Source organism: Phyllostomus hastatus, unplaced genomic scaffold (assembly GCF_019186645.2).
Source record: "Phyllostomus hastatus isolate PE091 unplaced genomic scaffold, TTU_PhHast_1.1 phas_contig_113, whole genome shotgun sequence".
Lineage (NCBI taxonomy): Eukaryota > Metazoa > Chordata > Mammalia > Chiroptera > Phyllostomidae > Phyllostomus > Phyllostomus hastatus.
In genome coordinates, this window is record NW_025333530.1 from 3,589,799 (window position 1) to 3,607,457 (window position 17,659).

Consider the following 17,659-nt stretch of genomic DNA (forward strand, 5'->3'; position numbering starts at 1 on the left):
GGCGGAGGTCATGTGGCTTGTGTAAAGGAGCAACCAAAGTCTGTGGAGCAGGGGAAGTCACCAGAAACAGCTCAAAGTAAAAAGAGGAAATATGGGTCCCTTAGGAACTTCAATACATCAGAAATGGGTCACAGAAAGAGGAATCAGTGAAGAAGTTTAAAAAGAATGGGAAACTAGAAGAGAATGTTTTTATAGAAGCCAAGAAATAAGAGTTTTCACGTTGTACTTAGAGAAAATCCAACCACCAGTGGCTTAAACAAGTATTGATTTATCACAAAGAAAATGTACGGAGCAGATCTGCTGGTAGAGCAGATCAACAAGTTTGTCAGGGAGTTAGGCTCTTCCTCTTTCTCCTACCACCACTTTTAGCACCTGGCCTTCATCTTTATGGTCACAAGGTGGTTGGTATATGTTCCAGGTAGAAAGAAAAAGGAAAGGAGAAAGGGTGAAGGGCAGTACAGGTGTCTGTCTCTTATCAGAAAAGCAAAAGCATTGCTAGAAGATCTGTCACAGGTGGGCACAGGTAACCAGGTTCTTGGTGATGGCGACAAAGAATTGAACCGAACACCCAGAGTTTATAGCAGAGAACATGGGAGCAGGCCAGCTCCAAGCAGAGATGAACCTCGTGGGCTGGAGAGACTCTATTCTTACAGGGCAGATTCTTCCTGACTAGTTTTGGTGGGCTTTTACTGCGCATGTACAAGTAGTTGTATTACTTTAAAGCTACTGTGCATGTGGTCTCCCATGATTTTCCCTGGCTGGCCACCAGAGAAGAGGGTTCCACAATGTTACTGAATTGATCCCCCCTTCTCCTGGGGTCCCCCTGTACTAGGTTTACCTTTCCCTTTGCCAGAGAATTATAGCTCTCATGTTAAAGATTGGTGAAAAGGAAAGGAGTTATTTATTCAAGTTATACAGACCTGAGAGTAATGAGTTAATGTTTTCATCAAAATTCCAAACTCCCTTAAAACACCCACAGACACACACCGTCCTTCCTTTCCTCCTTTGCCCAGTCTGGGGTACCATATCTCAGGAAGAAAAATAGAAGTCTGTGGCTCAGGCAGCCCTCGGTTCTTCCCAGTAATCCATGCTCAGCTGGTAGGCCTCCCTCGGTTCCCAGCACTATCGGTTGTTTTGCCAGGATTTCCAGCTAAAGCCACATGGTGGTTCTCTGCTAAAGCTCCGTGGTGATTCTTCTCATGGCTGGGAGGGGTCCCCACTATGCCAAAAGCGTATAGTTCTCCTTCCCTAGGCTGCGGCATCTGGGTTTAAATCCCCACGCCAATCTTCCTCTGCAGCCCCATTTCCGACTCCTCCCACAATCGGCTACACTTGCCAGCACTCACATATCCTTCCAGCTTTACTGGGCCGCCATTGTGAGTCTGGGCAGGCGTGGCCCCATAGCATGGAGCCAATCTTCTCCAAGCTCTCACACAGGAGCTGTAAGCAGGGGAGTTGCCTCCCAGTTACTTCGTGGGTGGAAGTCACTCCCTTCTCCCTGGCTCAGAGCTCTGCCACAGCTATTTAACATATCTATGAAACCAGTTAAAGGTTATAGAGATGGGTTAAATGACTATGCCAGAGGTTAGCTACAAAGCTTTTGCTATGCAAAACAGCTCTCAATGGCCCTGCAACATGTGTACCTTCCCCCAACTCACACCTGTGGTGAGGAGTGGTGAGGACATCCTATATATCTTTCTAATATTTCCTGGACACCTTGAGTTCTAGACCCCATTACAAATCTTTCTTTTGGGCCACCCCCCTGGCTGCACCCTCCTACAGACCTACATACCTCTCATTGGTCCAACTCTTTCACTTGGCCATCCCTAACGGGAGGAGGACTAGAAGAACTGGGGCTAAAAGTTGGGTTAACCAATGAGCTTTCTGCCACAGAATATAATAAACAAAAGCTACCAGGAGGTCAAGAAAGATGAATGGGGGGTGGGAGGACACTAAAGGAGGACACGGCAGTATCACAAAGCTTCCCCCACCCCAGCCCCACAACTTTATCAAAGCAATTTGAGGAGTTCATTAGGCATGGAAAGACTAACTGGTGGATGAGAAATTAGAATGAATGGTTCTTTCCTAATGTTTGAAGATGAAAATAATGTAGCAAGCAAAATTCTAAAGGAGAGGTATAATAGACAGATATTTTGCTTGGTTTTATAATTGTGGATACTCAAGTATGTTTAAAGGCTGAGGAGTAGGAATAATTGGAAAGGGGGAGATTTGAGGTAGAAATGCCGTGAAATAGAGATCAACTGTTGGAAAATGGTAAAAAAAAAAAAAATAGGTGGCAGGGGATTAAACATATCCTCTTCCTCCAAAACCAGAAAAGAAGGATAACAACGATAGTACAAGTTTACATGTGGGCCCGAAAAAAAACATGAAATGTTGAAAATTTTATTTTGGCAAAAATATACTTTAAAATTCTTTTAGAAAATAAACTTTGACTTCACTATTTTCCAGTTTTAATAAAGGCATGAGAAAGTTATTAAGATTTCACCAGAATTCAGGTGTGGTTTGTTTTTTTAGGCCCGTTGACCAGACAAGCTAAATTGAAACCACATTAGGATTTTACTGATTTACTGAACGGAGACCGAGAATGTTTTATTTGTGTGTGTGTGTGTGTGTGTGTTTTTAGCATCTCAATATTTCATTTTTTTTCCTCCTCTCCTTTGCTGGACTGGAGAACCCCGAGAGTATGGAGATGATATTTAGCATTTTTCTTACTCTTCTGTGGTAACGGAAAGCAGTGAGGTAAAGATGCTGGTAAGAGCAATGGAAAAAGCCCTTACAGAAGCATCCTTAACTTTCTCTGCAAATTTATTTCGATTGTGCTCTCAAACTCCTTCACATTAGAATGCCTCGGAGGTGACGCTCAGCAGGCCTAGAGAGCAGGACGCCGCAACAAGAATCTTCAGAAATCTGGAAAATAACGGAGGCCACAGAGCTGGTTAAACCTTATTAGAGAAGAACCAGCAGCACTGACCCAGACTCAGTTACGGCCCGTAAGTTCCAAAATCAGAGCCGGAATCTGACAAGCCCGCCACGACGTTCACAAGGGGTCTCACTTTTCATTGACCGACCACCCCGGCGTTAGGACCTTACTTCATTTTCATTGGTTGTTGCTTCTGTACGTACTTTCACCACACCCACTTTCTCACCAGCGCCCAGTGAGCTTTGCGGGATAGTGATTTACAGAAGTCTGGGCGCGAGCCTGAACGCGGAGAGCGAATTTCCCCCTCCTCAGCTTCGTGGCCCCGCCCCGCCCCGCCCCGCCCCGCCCCGCCCCAAGGCGGAGGCCCGCCCGGCCCCGCCTCTCCCTCCAGAGAGGGCGGGGACCAGGCGGTGGCCGCTGCTGCAGGAATATGCTGGAAGCCAGTGGGCGGGCAACCGAACGGTGCTGAAGGGACAGTTCCCGCGGCCGAACTTGCCCAGTGCTATTGGGAGGGTGGGGCAGCCCTTGGAGCCGGCGGGGCGCGTGAGCGATGGAGACCATATGGGTCTACCAGTTCCGCCTCATCGTGATCGGGGACTCCACCGTGGGCAAGTCGTGCCTCCTGCACCGTTTCACCCAGGGCCGCTTTCCCGGGCTGCGCTCCCCCGCCTGCGACCCCACCGTCGGCGTGGACTTCTTCTCCCGCCTGCTGGAGATCGAACCGGGCAAAAGGATCAAGCTGCAGCTCTGGGACACGGCGGGTCAGGAGCGGTTCAGGTAGGGCCGCCCGCGCCGGGATACCCGGGGACCTCAGGAACCGGCGGCGCCCCCTCTGTCAACCCGGGCGCCCTATCCCCGAGCTCCGGCCGCAGGAGCCCTGGGCTGGAGAACCTCTCTGGCCCTTCCCTCTTGAAAGTGCAAACACTCCATTCTCGCTTCCCCTTGCCCCTCCTCTTCCAGGAACGACTTCCTCCTCCTCAATTACTCACTTCTTTGGCGCCCATTTCCTGCGCGCCCTTTCGGCTTTTCCCTACCCGCCTGAAATGGGGTCACCCTCACGGACCCCCCTCTTCGCCAACTCTCTCAGTCCCAGCTGGTATTTTGGTCCCCAACTCTTTGGCCCCCTTGCTGCCTTCTCCCCAAACTCAGCGTACCTCGCTGCGCACACCCTCCTCACAGCTCGCTTTTTCCTCTTCTAACCAAGCTGTTTCCCCGTTGTGCGCGCCGGAGAACTGCAAAGTAGGTTTCCCAGGTTTGTGACTGATCCCCTTAGCTTCACTGCAAGCAATGCTGAGGCCCACGTTACTGCCTGAGCTCACTGAGCATCGTTTAGAGGGAGATGGATGCGGTAATGGTTTGAGCACCTCACAGCACCGAATGTGGCCATTAGAAATACGGGGCCATCACCCGTAGGAATGAGTCTTGTATAACAAGGAGGTGTAACATCGGGGGAACAGGCACAGCTGAGGGATTTTTGTTTTGTTTTGCTTTTTAAAGGTTGAGCTCTCTTTCGAAGTTTGTCGTCATTGGTGCTTTGGTGGGAAAAAGAGATGCTGAGGTTTGTCGGGAACTTTTATTTATTCTTTTATAATGAGTACTTAACGTTCCAGGGTAATAATACATCCGAATATACATTTCTAAACAGAGAAGGAGGGATCCAAATGAGTAGTCTCACTCCAAATGTTCGCTGAGACCCTGAAAGAAGGATTTCACAAAGGTGACTATGCAAATAAAACCAAATGTAAATTGTATGTATTTTCTGGATATTTAAGACTAAACCAGAGACAAATCACATTTTAAATTTCTAGGATTCAGGGACACTTTTTTTAGTGGAAGGTAGGAAATCTGATATATTTTGGTCTTTGGTTTCTTTTTTTAACATTTCAAATCTGTAAGCAAACATTTTGCAATCTTCAGCAAATACATGGCCTGTGAAATACAGTGCCCCATGAGGGGACTTCCCAAACATGGCTCCTCCTCACCCCCAGCCAGCATCCCATTCTCTATGAGATCAGACTACTTCTGTGAGATTGTTCCAACATTTAAAGTTTTGGCTTCCGTTCCCAGCTATGACACTGATTCATAGAGATGACATCAGTGAACTGCTTAGCTTGCTTATTCCTTAGTTTTCCTATGTATGAAGTGGAAAGATGATAAGACCAGCCCTTCAAAAAGGTGTTAAACGTTATTGATTTGAATTACACAATACCTAGAATTTCATGAAGAAATTTTTTCCATTTCAAGAATTTCCTTTAATTAAAATAATTTTCAAACTTCTGATTCCTCATCTGTGAAATGAAGGAGCCATTGAGATCTCTAAGATTCTTTGCGATTTTACCATTATAAGGTGGACTGCAAATTCTTTGTGATGCATTCAGAGATGAATTCTAAGATATATCAGGGTCAGGAAAAAAGCATTCACTAATAGCTCTTGCTCCACCCCCTAAAGTGAATATAATAAAAACATGTTTTTTATGCTTTAAACTTCTAGCCTCTACTGTGAACTGCAACTTCAAGAAACATGAGTAGTAAAATCTTATTGTATCTAATTGTTTCTTAAAAGTAGCTCCTGAACTTATTGACAAGAAAGTAAAGGATAATTAGATAGATCTTAAAGACCTTTCTGCTAGATAATTACCTTTAAGAAGAATGTAAATAGTAATTCATTTTAATGTTATTAAAACCATTTATATACATTATTATGGGAGTTAGCAGACAGTAACTCCCATAATAATGCAAGGGTGTGTACAAAATGTGTATTGACAATGAATCTTACCTTATTTTTGTCTGGATCTTTACCAAAGGTACGTTTATAAATAAGAGGGGGCACCCCCCAAAAACCTCCAGAATTTATTTATAAAAAATTATTTATTCTTACATGTTTAAACTTCAGTCACCTTCAAAGTACTCTCTGTAAGATGCAACACACATATCAAGACATTTTTTCCACTGCTGCTCAAAACAATTTTTGAACTTGTTGGTTTTGATGCCTTTTAGTGCTTCTGCCATTTTTTGTTCTACCTCTTCCACATTGGCAAAACATTTCCCCTTTGAGGATTTATTTCATTTGCGGAAACAAAAAAAATTTGCTTGGGGTGCAATCTGGTGAATAGGGAAGATGGGGCATGGGTGTCATGTCATTTTTAGTCAAAAACTGCTGAACGCTCAGCATGTTCAGGGCAGGTGCACTTGTAAATCACCCATCATGAAATGGGCAAACACATTTAAAGAGTCTTAAAAAAAATTCACTGAAGTCGAATGCAACTTCTCACAACAATGCCAGCTGATACACTGATACAGATGGGTTCCCAAAACACTCACCTAGTGGGGGAAGCCTGTATTATAAGGGGCCTGCCCTCTAGAGGATAATTCCCATTTTGGGGGAGTTGCCCCATACATATATATTTTAATAGTTAGATCCAATTACTTGATTTTCTTTTTTTTAGTAAATTATGTTTGTTTGTTTTTATGTGAGTTGTGTTTATTATATTTTTTTATATTTTAGTTGTTCAAGTACAGTTTTCTGCCTTTTACTCCCATCCCAGCTTAGTAAAATGTTTCACCATAAGATTCAGCATAAAACATTCTGTTAAATCATTCTGTATCTTCAGGAAAATACAGATACTTCTTTTGCATAATAGATATCCCTGAACATGTATTTCATAGAAAGATACTATAGTTCAAAAAGATGTATTTCTGTCATAAATCATACCATTAGGAATTTGGGAAATCTCATATTTGGAGATTTATTAGTCATTAGTTTTTTTAAATATATTTTACTGATTATGCTACTACAGTTGTCCCATTACCCCCCCTTCACTTCCCTCCACCCTGCACACCCTCTCCCACCCACATTCCCCCCTTTAGTTTATGTCCATGTGTCATAAGTTCTTTAGCTTCTACATTTCCCGTACTATTCCTGCCCTCCCCCTGTCTATTTTCTACCTACCATCTATGCTACTTATTCTCTGTATCTTTTCCCCATCTCTCACCCTTCTACTCCCCAGTTGATAACCCTCCAGGTGATCTCCATTTCTGTGGTTCTGTTCCTGTTCTAGCTGTTTGCTTAGTTCCTTTTTGTTTTTGTTTTAGGTGGGGTTGTTAATAATTGTGAGTTTGCTGTCATTTTACTATACATGTTTTTTATCTTTTTCTTAGATAAGTCCCTTTAACATTTCATAAAATAAAGGCTTGGTGATGATGAACTCCTTTAATTTGACCTTATCTGAGAAGCCCTTTATCTGCCCTTCCATTCTAAATGAAAGCTTTGCTGGATAGAGCAATCTGGGATGGAGGTCCTTGCCTTTCATGACCTTGAATACTTCTTTCCAGCCCCTTCTTGCCTGCAAGGTCTCTTTTGAGAAATCAGCTGACAGTCTGATGGGAACTCCTTTGTAGGTGACTATCCCCTTATCTCTTGCTTCTTCTAGGATTCTCTCCTTCATTTTTACCTTGGCTAATGTAATTATGATGTGCCTTGGTATGTTTCTTCTTGGGTCCAACTTCTTTGGGACTCTCTGGGCTGCCTGGACTTCCTGGAAGTCTTATTTCCTTTGCCAGAATGGGGAAGTTCTCTTTTATTATTTGTTAAAATAAGTTTTCCACTTGTTGATCTTCCTCTTCTCCTTCTGGTACCCCTATGATTCAGATGTTGGAATGTTTAAAGATGTCCTGGAGGTTCCTAAGCCACTCCTCATGTTTTTGAATTCTTATTTCTTCATTCTTTTCTGATTGTATTTTTTTTCCTTCCTTCTGGTCCACTCCATTGATGTGAGACCCAGTTTCCTTCTCATCACTATTGGTTCCCTGTGCATTTTCCTTCATTTCTTTTATGGTAACCTGCATTTGTTCATCTAATTTGTGACCAAAATCAACCAATTCTGTGAGCTTCCTGATCACCAGTGCTTTGAACTGTGCATCTGATAGGTTGGCTATCTCTCGGTCACTTAAAAGTACTGCTTGTGGGGTTTTCATTTGTTCTTCTGTTTGAGCCATCTTTTTTTCCCCTTTGGGCTGGTTGTGCCTCATAGGTATGAGGGGCGGAGCCTTTGGTGTTCACCAGGTGTTTTCATTGACTGCCCCATGCTCTATTTACCAGTGCTGGGATCCTGGGTTGCGTGCAGTGCCTTGCTTCACAATTACTGCCTTGCTGGGTCTACCAGCTGCCGCTTGCACGCCCAGGGTCCGCCTGCTGCAATCTTGCGCACCGGGGATGCCCTATGTTGGTCCCAATGCTCTTTGTTCTGTGACCCCTCTCCACCTAGCTGCCCGACTGCCTGACTCTGCCCCTCCTACCGGTCTGGATGAACGTGTCTATTTTAACTCCTTGGTAGTCTGACTTACATATAGTTCAATTTTCTGTCAGTTCTAGTTGTTATTCTAAGTTGTTGTTGTCCCTATCTTGGTTGTGTGATGAGGCACAGTGTGTCTACCTACGCCTCCATCTTGGCCAGAATTATAGTGATTAGTTTTAAACTAACAAAAATGAACCTCCTTTAGGCAGCTTGGGGTGTAGCTTGAAAACATAGACAAATATGTTACAAAATAACTAAAGAGTGGGCCAGTAATTGTAACCAAAATTAGTTTTAGTTTTCTTTCCCACCCAGGTTTATTAAAATATAATAGACAAATTTATTTATCTATTCCTTAGTTTTCAATGTTCTGATTAACAGGCAGACAATAACTTCTTGAAAAAATAAAAGGGAATAAAGTAAAACTTAAGAAGGTTTAGAACAGCAATTTTCAACTGATATGCTACAAGAATTTTTAAAACATACAGTACCTGACTGTTTAGTCAGGGGCACTGACCTCTTTTCCTTTAGAGTGTCAAATTAAAAAAAAAAATGACAACAGCCTACATAACAATAGCCATTGGTTTGAGAATAAAAATTACACCTATTTTTTGTCAGATCAGCAAAAAATATATTTTTGGTGTGCCACAGAAGTTTAGTAATTAGTTTACAAAAGGATGGAAAATTGCTGCTTTAGAAAAATAATGTGTATGTGAACATACTGTGTATGTGATCAAATGTTAAGTTTTTATTATTAACACTACGTTTTAGTGAGGATGAATGTTAAATTGCTATGTTAAGGAGAGTCAAAATTACAACTCTTTCATTAAAGACACAAGTTTATTTCTCCTGTATAACAGTCTTAAGTGAAGGGGTCCCAGTTGGTGGAGTGGCTCTCCTCTAGGCTGTCATTCAGGTGCCTTCCCTCTCATCTTTCTGTTATCTTTAGGACATAATCATCTTCATGGACACTGTGTTCCAGCTCAGGGGAAGGGAAAAGAAAAGATCTAAATTACATGATGTTCCTTTTAAGCAAGTCAGATTAAATGGTACAAATCACTTCCGCTGTCAATTCATTGAGAAGAAGCTAGTTAGTTATAAGGTCAGACTTAGACTGGGCCACCATGTGCCCAGGAAGAAAGGAAGATGGATTTTGCCTTGCGGGGGTTGCAGGGAAACTATCAATCACCATGTTTAATTTTTAATCATCATAGTGGAAAAGACTTAGCAGGGAAGGAAACAAGAATATTATTTAACACAGTGTTAATAAGGATAAATATTGGAAGGGCTAGAAGTATGGAGAGAATTGAATGTGAGAATATAGGTTTTAGCCCTGGCTGGTAGGCCTCAGTGGATTGAGCACCAGCCTGCAAACCAAAAGTTCACTGGTTCAATTCCCGGGTCAAGGCACATGCCAGGGTTGTGGGCTAAGTCCCCAGTTGGGAATGTACCAGAGACAACAATCGATGTTTCTCTCCCTTTCCCTCTCCATTCCACTCTCTTTAAAAATAAAATAAAAAAATGTTTTAAAGGAATATAGGTATATTTTAATTTTTATTGTATTTATTGGGGTGATATTGGGTAATAAAATTATGTAGGTTTCAGATATATAATTCTATAATACATCATCTGTATATTGTATTGTGTCTTCACCACTCCAAGTCACTTTTCCTTCCATCACCATTTATCCCCCTTTTATCCTCTTTCACCTCCTTTCCCTCTGGTAATCACCATACCGTTGTCTGTGTCTATGGGTTTTTTTCCTTTGCTTAATATCTTCATCTTTTTCACCCAGCTCCCCAACACCCTTCCACTCTGGCAGCTGTCAGTCTGTACTCTACGAATGAGTCTGTTTCTATTTTGTGTATTTATTTTGTTCATTAGATTCCACATGTAAGTGAAATCATATAGTACTTTTTTTTTCTGACTGGCTTATTTCACTTAGCATGATATTTTCTAGGTCCATCCATGCTGTCGCAAAAGGTAAGAGTTCCTTCTTTTTACAGCCAAGTAGTATTCCATTGTGTAAGTGTACCACAGCTTTTTTATCCACTCATCCATCTACTGATGGATACCTGGGCTGCTTCTAAATCTTGGCAATTGTAAATAATGCTGCAGTGAACCTAGGAGTGCTTATATTCTTTCGAATGAGTGTTTCAGTTTTCTTCAAATATATTCTTAGAAATGGGATCACTTTTTGCCAAAAGGCAGTTCCCAAACTACCAAATGCCCAAAATGCCTTTTTGCCAAAGGCATTTTTAAGTTTTTGAAGTAACTCCATACTGTTTTCTACAATGGCTACACCAGTCTGCATTCCCACCAGCAGTACACAAGGGTTCTTTTTTCTCCACATCTTGTCAACACTTGTTTGTTGCTTTATTAATGATAGCATTCTGACAGGTGTGAGGTGATATCTCATTGTGGTTTTAATTTGCATTTCTCTGATGATTAGTGACATTGAGCATCTTTTCCTATGTCTTTTGGCCACCTGTTTGTCCTCTTTGAAGAACTGTCTGTTCAGGTCCTTTGCCCATTTTTAATTAGGTTTTTTTGGGGGGCTGGTGTTGAGTTTTATTAAGTTCTTTATAAGTTTTGGACATCAACCCCTTATCAGATATATCATTGGTGAATATATTCTCCCACTCAGTGGGTTGTCTTTTCATTTTGTTGATGGTTTCCCGTACTGTGCAAAAATTTTTAGTTTGATGCAGTCTCATTTGTTTGCTTTTTTCTGTTGTTTCCCTGCCCAACGTGATCTATCAGAAACAAATATTGCTACAAGAAATGCCTGAGATTTTACTGCCTATGTTTTCTTCTAGGATTTCTATGGTTTTAAAAAAATATATTTTATTGATTATGCTATTTAAGTTGTTCCATTGTTTCTCCCCTTTATTCCACTCCATCCTGTATCCCCCCACCAGCATTTCCCACCCCACTTAGTTCATGTCCATGGGTTGTACATATAAGTTATTTGGCTTATCCATTTCCTATACTGCTCTTATCCTCCCCATTTATTGTGTACCTACCATTTATGCTTATTCCTTGTACCTTTTCTCCCATTGTCCCCCCTTGTCCTACCTGCGATAATCCTCCATGTGATCTCCATTTCTGTGAATCTGTTCCTTTCTAGTTGTTTCCTTAGTTCATTTTTGTTTTTCTTTTTGTTCTTTTAGGTTCGGTTGTTGATAGTTGTGAGTTTGTTGCCATTTTACCATTAATAGTTTTGATCTTTTTCTTAGATAAGTCCTTTTAACATTTCATATAATAAGGGTTTGGTGATGATGAACTCCTTTAGTTTTACCTTATCTGGGAAGCACTTTATCTGCCTTCCATTCTAAATGAAAGTTTTGCTGGACAGAGCAATCTTGGATATAGGTCCTTGTGTTTCATGACTTCAAATACTTCTTTCCAGCCCCTTTTTGCCTTCTCAAGGTTTCTTTTGAGAAATCAGCTCATAGTCTTATGGGAACTCCTTTGTAGGTAACTGTCTCCTTTTCTTTTGCTGCTTTTAAGATTCTCTCCTTATCTTTCATCTTGGTTAATGTAATTATGATGTGCCTTTGTTTGTTCCTCCTTGGGTTCAAGTTCTTTGGGACTCTCTGGGCTTCCTGGACTTTCTGGAAGTTTATTTCCTTTGCCAGATGAGGGGAGTTCTCCTTCATTATGTTTTCAAATAAGTTTTCAATTTCTTGCTCTTTCTCCTCTCCTTCTGGTACCCCTATGATTTGGATATTGGAACGTTTAAAGTTGTCCTGGAGTTTCTTAAGCCTCTCCTCATTTTTTAAAATTCTTGCTTCTTCATTCTGTTCTGGTTGAACATTTATTTTTCTTCTTTCTGCACCAGAACATTGATTTGAGTCCCAGTTTCCTTCCAAGTATATTTTCACTGGACCTTATTTATCTGTTGGTTCCTGTATATTTTCCTGATATTCACTTTTTATAGCGTCTACTTTTTCCTCTAGTTTGCAACCATACTCAACCATCTTTTTAAGCATCCTGATTACTAGTGTTTTGAACTGTGCATCTGTTAAGTTGGCTTTTCTTCATTGTTTAGTTGTATTTTTTCTGGAGCTTTGGTCTGTTCTTTCATTTGGGCTACATTTTTTTTTTCTTTCAGCACGCCTGTTATGTAATAAGGGGTGGAGCCTTAGGTATTCACCAGGGCAGGGCAACCCTTGTCACTACATTGTGGCACTGTCTGTGGGGAGGGGTCCAAAAGGGAACAATGCCATTTGCTCAGCCCTCAATGGGCTTTCAGTAACTTCTTCTGCTATCCACTAGCAAACTGGGCCCTTCTAGAGCTGATTCCCGGTGGTGGAAGTGGTTTTGTGTCTGTTCTAGGAACCTGTGAGTCTCTCCAGTGAACTCTTCTGTGAGGCTGGGAGTTTCTCTCACTGCTGCCTCAACCCCCACAGGTTTTCCCAGTCACAGGTTTTAAGGCTTTATTTCCCTGTGCTGGAACCCTGGGTTGTGCAGTCTGTCTCACTCCCCAATTGTTCCTCCCAGTTTATCTGCACACAAATGTGGGACCGCCTGCTCCACCAGCCACCACCTTGCCACACATCCTCTCCACCCCAGCTGCCTGTCTCCACCCCTCTTACTGGTCTGGATGAATGTTTCTTCCTTAACTCCTTCGTTGTTGAACTTCCATACAGTTCTATTTTCTGGAAGTTGTGGTTATCTTTGTTTTTAAATTTGCTGTTGTCCTTGTTTTGGTTTTGCGAGGAGGCAAAGTATATCTACCTATGCTTCCATCTTGGCCAGAAATCTGTATTTTTATGGTTCTGAGTCTAACATTTGTTTTTAATCAATTTTAAGTTTAATCTTGTGTATGGTGTAAGAAGATTGTCTAGTTTCATTTTTTGCATGCATCTCTCCAATTTTCTCCATACCAGTTATTGAATAAACTACCTATACTCCATTGTATGCTTTTGCTTCCTTTGTCAAATATTAATTGATCATATAGACATGAGTTCATTTCTGTGCATTGATCTATATGTCTGTTTTTATGCCAACACCATGTTGTTTTGGTATTTTTTTTAAAGATTTTATTTATTTAGTTTAAAGAAAGGGGAAGGGAAGGAAGGAAGAGGGAGAGACATCAGTGTGTGGTTGCGTCTCGTGCACCCCCTGCTGGGGACCTGGCCTATAACTGAGGCATGTGCTGTGACTGGGAATCAAACCAGCGACCCTTTGGTTCATAGGCCAGCACTGAGCCACACTTGCCAGGACCAATACCATGCTGGTTTGATTACCATGGCCTTGTAGTATAGTTTGATATCAGATAGTGTGATTCAAACACACTTAGGGCAATGTGAAAATAAAATGAGATAAATAATAGATATGTTGGCTGTAGGGAATAGGAAACTTCAAGGCTTCAAACCAGGTTTGGCCTTTTCTTTTTTCTTTCATATTGGCTGACCTCTGAGGTGTTATATTTATAGCTACTAGCAATAATGCTCAGAAAATAATGTCCTCCTAATGCAGTGCTTCTCAAAGTATGTTCTGTTGAACACTCATCCTTTCGGACTCATTTTAAAAGATGGGCTCTGTGCCCTGAATGGTGTGGCTCAGTTAGTTAGGCATTGTCCTGCAAAGCAAAAGGTCTGTGGTTTTATTCTGGTCAGGGCACATGCTTGGGTTATAGGTTTGCTCCCCAGTTGGGGTGCATGCAAGAGGCAAGTGATCAATATTTCTCTCTGACATTGATGATTCCCTCCCCATTTCTCCCTCCCTTACTCTGTCTTTAAAAATAAATAAATAAAATCTTTAAAAAATGGATTCTGTGATCAAATAAGTTTGGAAATCCCTGTATTCCATATAGTACTGTCTTAGAAATGTATATCATTGAGACTCTAAGAAGTACTGTGGCAAGATCTGTTTAACTTTGATTAAACTACCTTTCAAAATTTATTTGAGAGACAATTTTTGAAACAAGGAAATCTATGATAACTGGTGTTCTAAGGAGTATAATTTGAGAAACACTGCCTTAATGAGTTGCTTTAGTCACATTTTTTTGAGCAGAACCACTAGCTTTGGAGGTTTGGAGCTGTGGAAGACCTGCAGACATTTTAAGTTACCCAGCAAACTTAGCTTAGCAAAGGGTTTTAAGCAGTAAGTGATAAATACAGTACAGCCTCCCCCACAACCCCACAAAAAAATCTCAGGTTGGCCAATAATTCTACTAAGTATACTAGGCCTCTCCCTCACCCTCGCCCTCTGCCTGCTTCTCCACATGTGTGTTACCTGCCCTTCACCTTATTTTAGTTTTTCCCTTGTCTGTTTCTACTCATAGTTTCCTTTCAGTCTTCTTTTTCTCTCCTTTTTAATTTTAATGTGTCTCATACTTGCATTTTCTTTTTAGCTTATCTCCCCTTATTTATCTCTTTGGTCCCCGTGTCTGTTTTTTACTCCACTGACTCAAAATATGAAGTTAATGTTTAAAGGTGGTTTACTTTATGTTTTCTGCTCTTGTTTTTAAAAATAAGCATTGTGAACATTTTATATTTCTCCTTAAGAGACCTTTTAAAATGCCTACACTGAACAGTTTTATGTGTTTTGTTTAAAGGGACCACATTTGATGCCTACCCTCTTTATTGTAGCTCTTCACATTCTTCAATATTAAAAAAGATTTTCTGATCCTGGATTGGTGTGTTCATAATTGCATAGTTAACAAAGTAAAGATTGTCACAATTAAATACCATGATCATTGCAGTCTACTGTAGCTCCAAGTTATTAGAAACAATAAAAAGCTAGGCTATATTTTTATATTGAGAAACCAGATAATACAATGTCTTGGTTAAAATTAAGTTGTAATATGTAATAAGTAACAGAAATCTAGCCAAATTATTTTATTCTATTCTATCCTTATCCAAGGACTTTTTCTTTCATTGCTTTAAGAGAAAGAAATATCTATGCAAGAGAGAAACATTAATTGGTTGCCTCCCAAACATGTGCAGACCAAGGATGGGCCCCCAGGTCCTCAGACCAGGGATCATCAGCATCTGATGAACCAGGGGGTCACGTGCACCTATGCCCAGACAGGGAATCAAACAACCTAAGTATGTGCCCTGGCCAGGATTGAACCCTCAGCCTTTTGGTTACACCACAACACTTCAACCAACTGAGCCACATTGGCCAGAGACTAGCCAAATTAGTTTAGATAATAAGGAATAAATTATTAAATAATACAAATCTTATGAAAAACAAAAACTGATTACACAGGTGTCTGAAAACATAGAAACTCCAACAACAAGAGTTTGTGGACTTCTAGTTTATTTTCATTTTCCAACTTTGTTGGCTACAAATTCTTTCAATCTCTGAGCCTTTTATTCAATTTCTTGAATGAAAACATCTCATTGGCTACTTGAATGACCAGTGAATCAGCTCCCCCACAGTTAGTTATTAAGATGTACTTACATATAATACAAATCTACTATAATATAAATACATTGGGTATGTATTATGTACATAGGTACAGATACAATGCAAATTAATTTGTGATGGTCTGACTTTTGGGAAGGAGAAATTCACAGAAGAAGGAAGTGAGCAGTCATCCCCAAAAGTGTCTGTTTTGTGGTGTTTCAGAGTAAAATGATATGTAAGAAGAAGCCAGCATAATTTCTAACAATTGAGACAGAATGTGGAAAGATGACTCATGTAGCCAAATGTACTTTATACTTTAAAGATTTTCACTGTCCACTCAGGCAATTCAGACCATTTTGAGTGATTTCATAATCAGTGTAGTCAAGAAACTTACCAGTAATTTGAAAAACCTGTAATAGTTTTTTTTTCTTCAATAAATTCATTGATTTAACATATATAGACACTGCCTCAATGCTGGATTGCAATACACACCCTGAAGTAAACTAAATGTCTAAAGGGCCTGGTCCAGCAGTAGGCAAAATTGCTAAGTAGGTAAAGCTCATTTTGGGTACTTTGGGGCTTTCCCATTTTTCTTTCTGTTTTTTAGAAAAAGTAGTAAGAATAAAAGAGTTCTATTTCCTGGAACGAGGACCCCTACCTTTACTTTCTATTATAGTTTTGATTTGTTAGAAATAATGTTACATTTATGGTAACTTCATCTATATGAGCTATTTATTTGTAGTCATGTCTGAATACTGTATATTTTTTTCTGTGCATTGCCTTACTGTCAAAATGTCGCCTTTAAGGCTATATGTGTGTTCTACAAAGGAAACTTTACACACCCAAACAAAAAAAAATAAACCAAAGTACCTTCAGATTCTGAGAAAATGAGGCAGAGAATGGAAAAGGAATAGGAAGGAAAAACCAGTCATGACTTGGAACACAGACATAGTGTGAAAGTCTACAAAGCCAGTGCACATTGGAACAGTGAGCCTGGGTGAAGGGTCACACTGGTAGGACCAATAAATGAAGAATAGATGGAGACTTGCCTTGGGGTGGTAAACACACAATACAATGTATAGATGATGCATTGAAAATTGTGTACCTGAAACCTATATAATTTTGTTAAACAGTATCACCCCCAATAAAAAGGGGGAAAAATAATAAAACAAAGACAAAAAAGTAAGGACTTTCAGTACATGTATGTATGTTGGGGGTTAAGACTGTGTAGTCCTTTCTGCCACTCAGTTCCCAGAATGCTGCCGGTCAGGCCTTCACCCTTAAAACAGGACATGGTGAGATCATTTCTGAAAAATCTTACCAGACCAAGACAAAAGACTTATGATAGCAACATTACAGTTTCCTCAATTAAGTAATCCAATCTGATCATTTTACAGTGGAGTTTAGTCTCAATTATGAACATTTATTTTAATATGAAATCTAGAGACCAAAACAAACAGCAACTGGAGAAACAACTTAATAAGGGAGAAAGGAATGTTGATACAAACAAACAAAGCTATTTTTAATTTCTTCAGAGAGGTAATAGGAAAATACTGTAATCATAAAAGAAAAACAGTATACTATTTTTTAAAGAGAATATTCTGAGAACAAAAGACCCTTTGGAAGCACAGTAGAAAATATAAAACACTTAATATAAAGTTGGGGAAATTCCTCAAAAAGTAGGGCAAAAAGGCAAAAACTTAGAAAATAGGAAAAAGTTTTTATTAAAAATTAGAGGACTAATCCAACAGTTCAATACACAAATAACTGGCACTACAAAAAGATAAAACGGGGAAAAACAGAGAGGAGAGATCATCAGGGAAGCAATTCAAAACAATTTTTCAAGATTTAGAGACTGAGTTTTCAGATTGTTAAGGCCCAGTACAATAGATGAAAGCAGACACATTCTAAGGCACATTGTCATGAAATTTGAGAACACGGGCCACAGAGAAGATCCTACAAACTTTCAGAAGGGGATAAAAGGTCACACAGAAAAAAGATCAGGGATATCAAAATTACAACTATATTACAGAACAACCATCATTCAGAACTTAAAACTTAG

General features: G+C 40.3%; 2 protein-coding genes across 2 annotated transcripts in view; one reads left to right on the forward strand and one right to left on the reverse strand.

Annotated features, from left to right (window-relative positions):
• Positions 1–17,659, reverse strand: part of SLC35F2 (solute carrier family 35 member F2) — a 176,838-nt gene that overhangs the window by 112,234 nt on the left and 46,945 nt on the right. The gene's annotated exons all lie outside the window — the stretch shown is intronic.
• The window catches only part of RAB39A (RAB39A, member RAS oncogene family), a 33,025-nt gene continuing 18,720 nt past the window's right edge, over positions 3,355–17,659 (forward strand). The window contains exon 1 of the mRNA XM_045836570.1: positions 3,355–3,718. Coding sequence (XP_045692526.1) covers positions 3,492–3,718 — 227 coding nt within the window. The 5' untranslated portion in view covers positions 3,355–3,491. The remainder of the gene's footprint in view (positions 3,719–17,659) is intronic.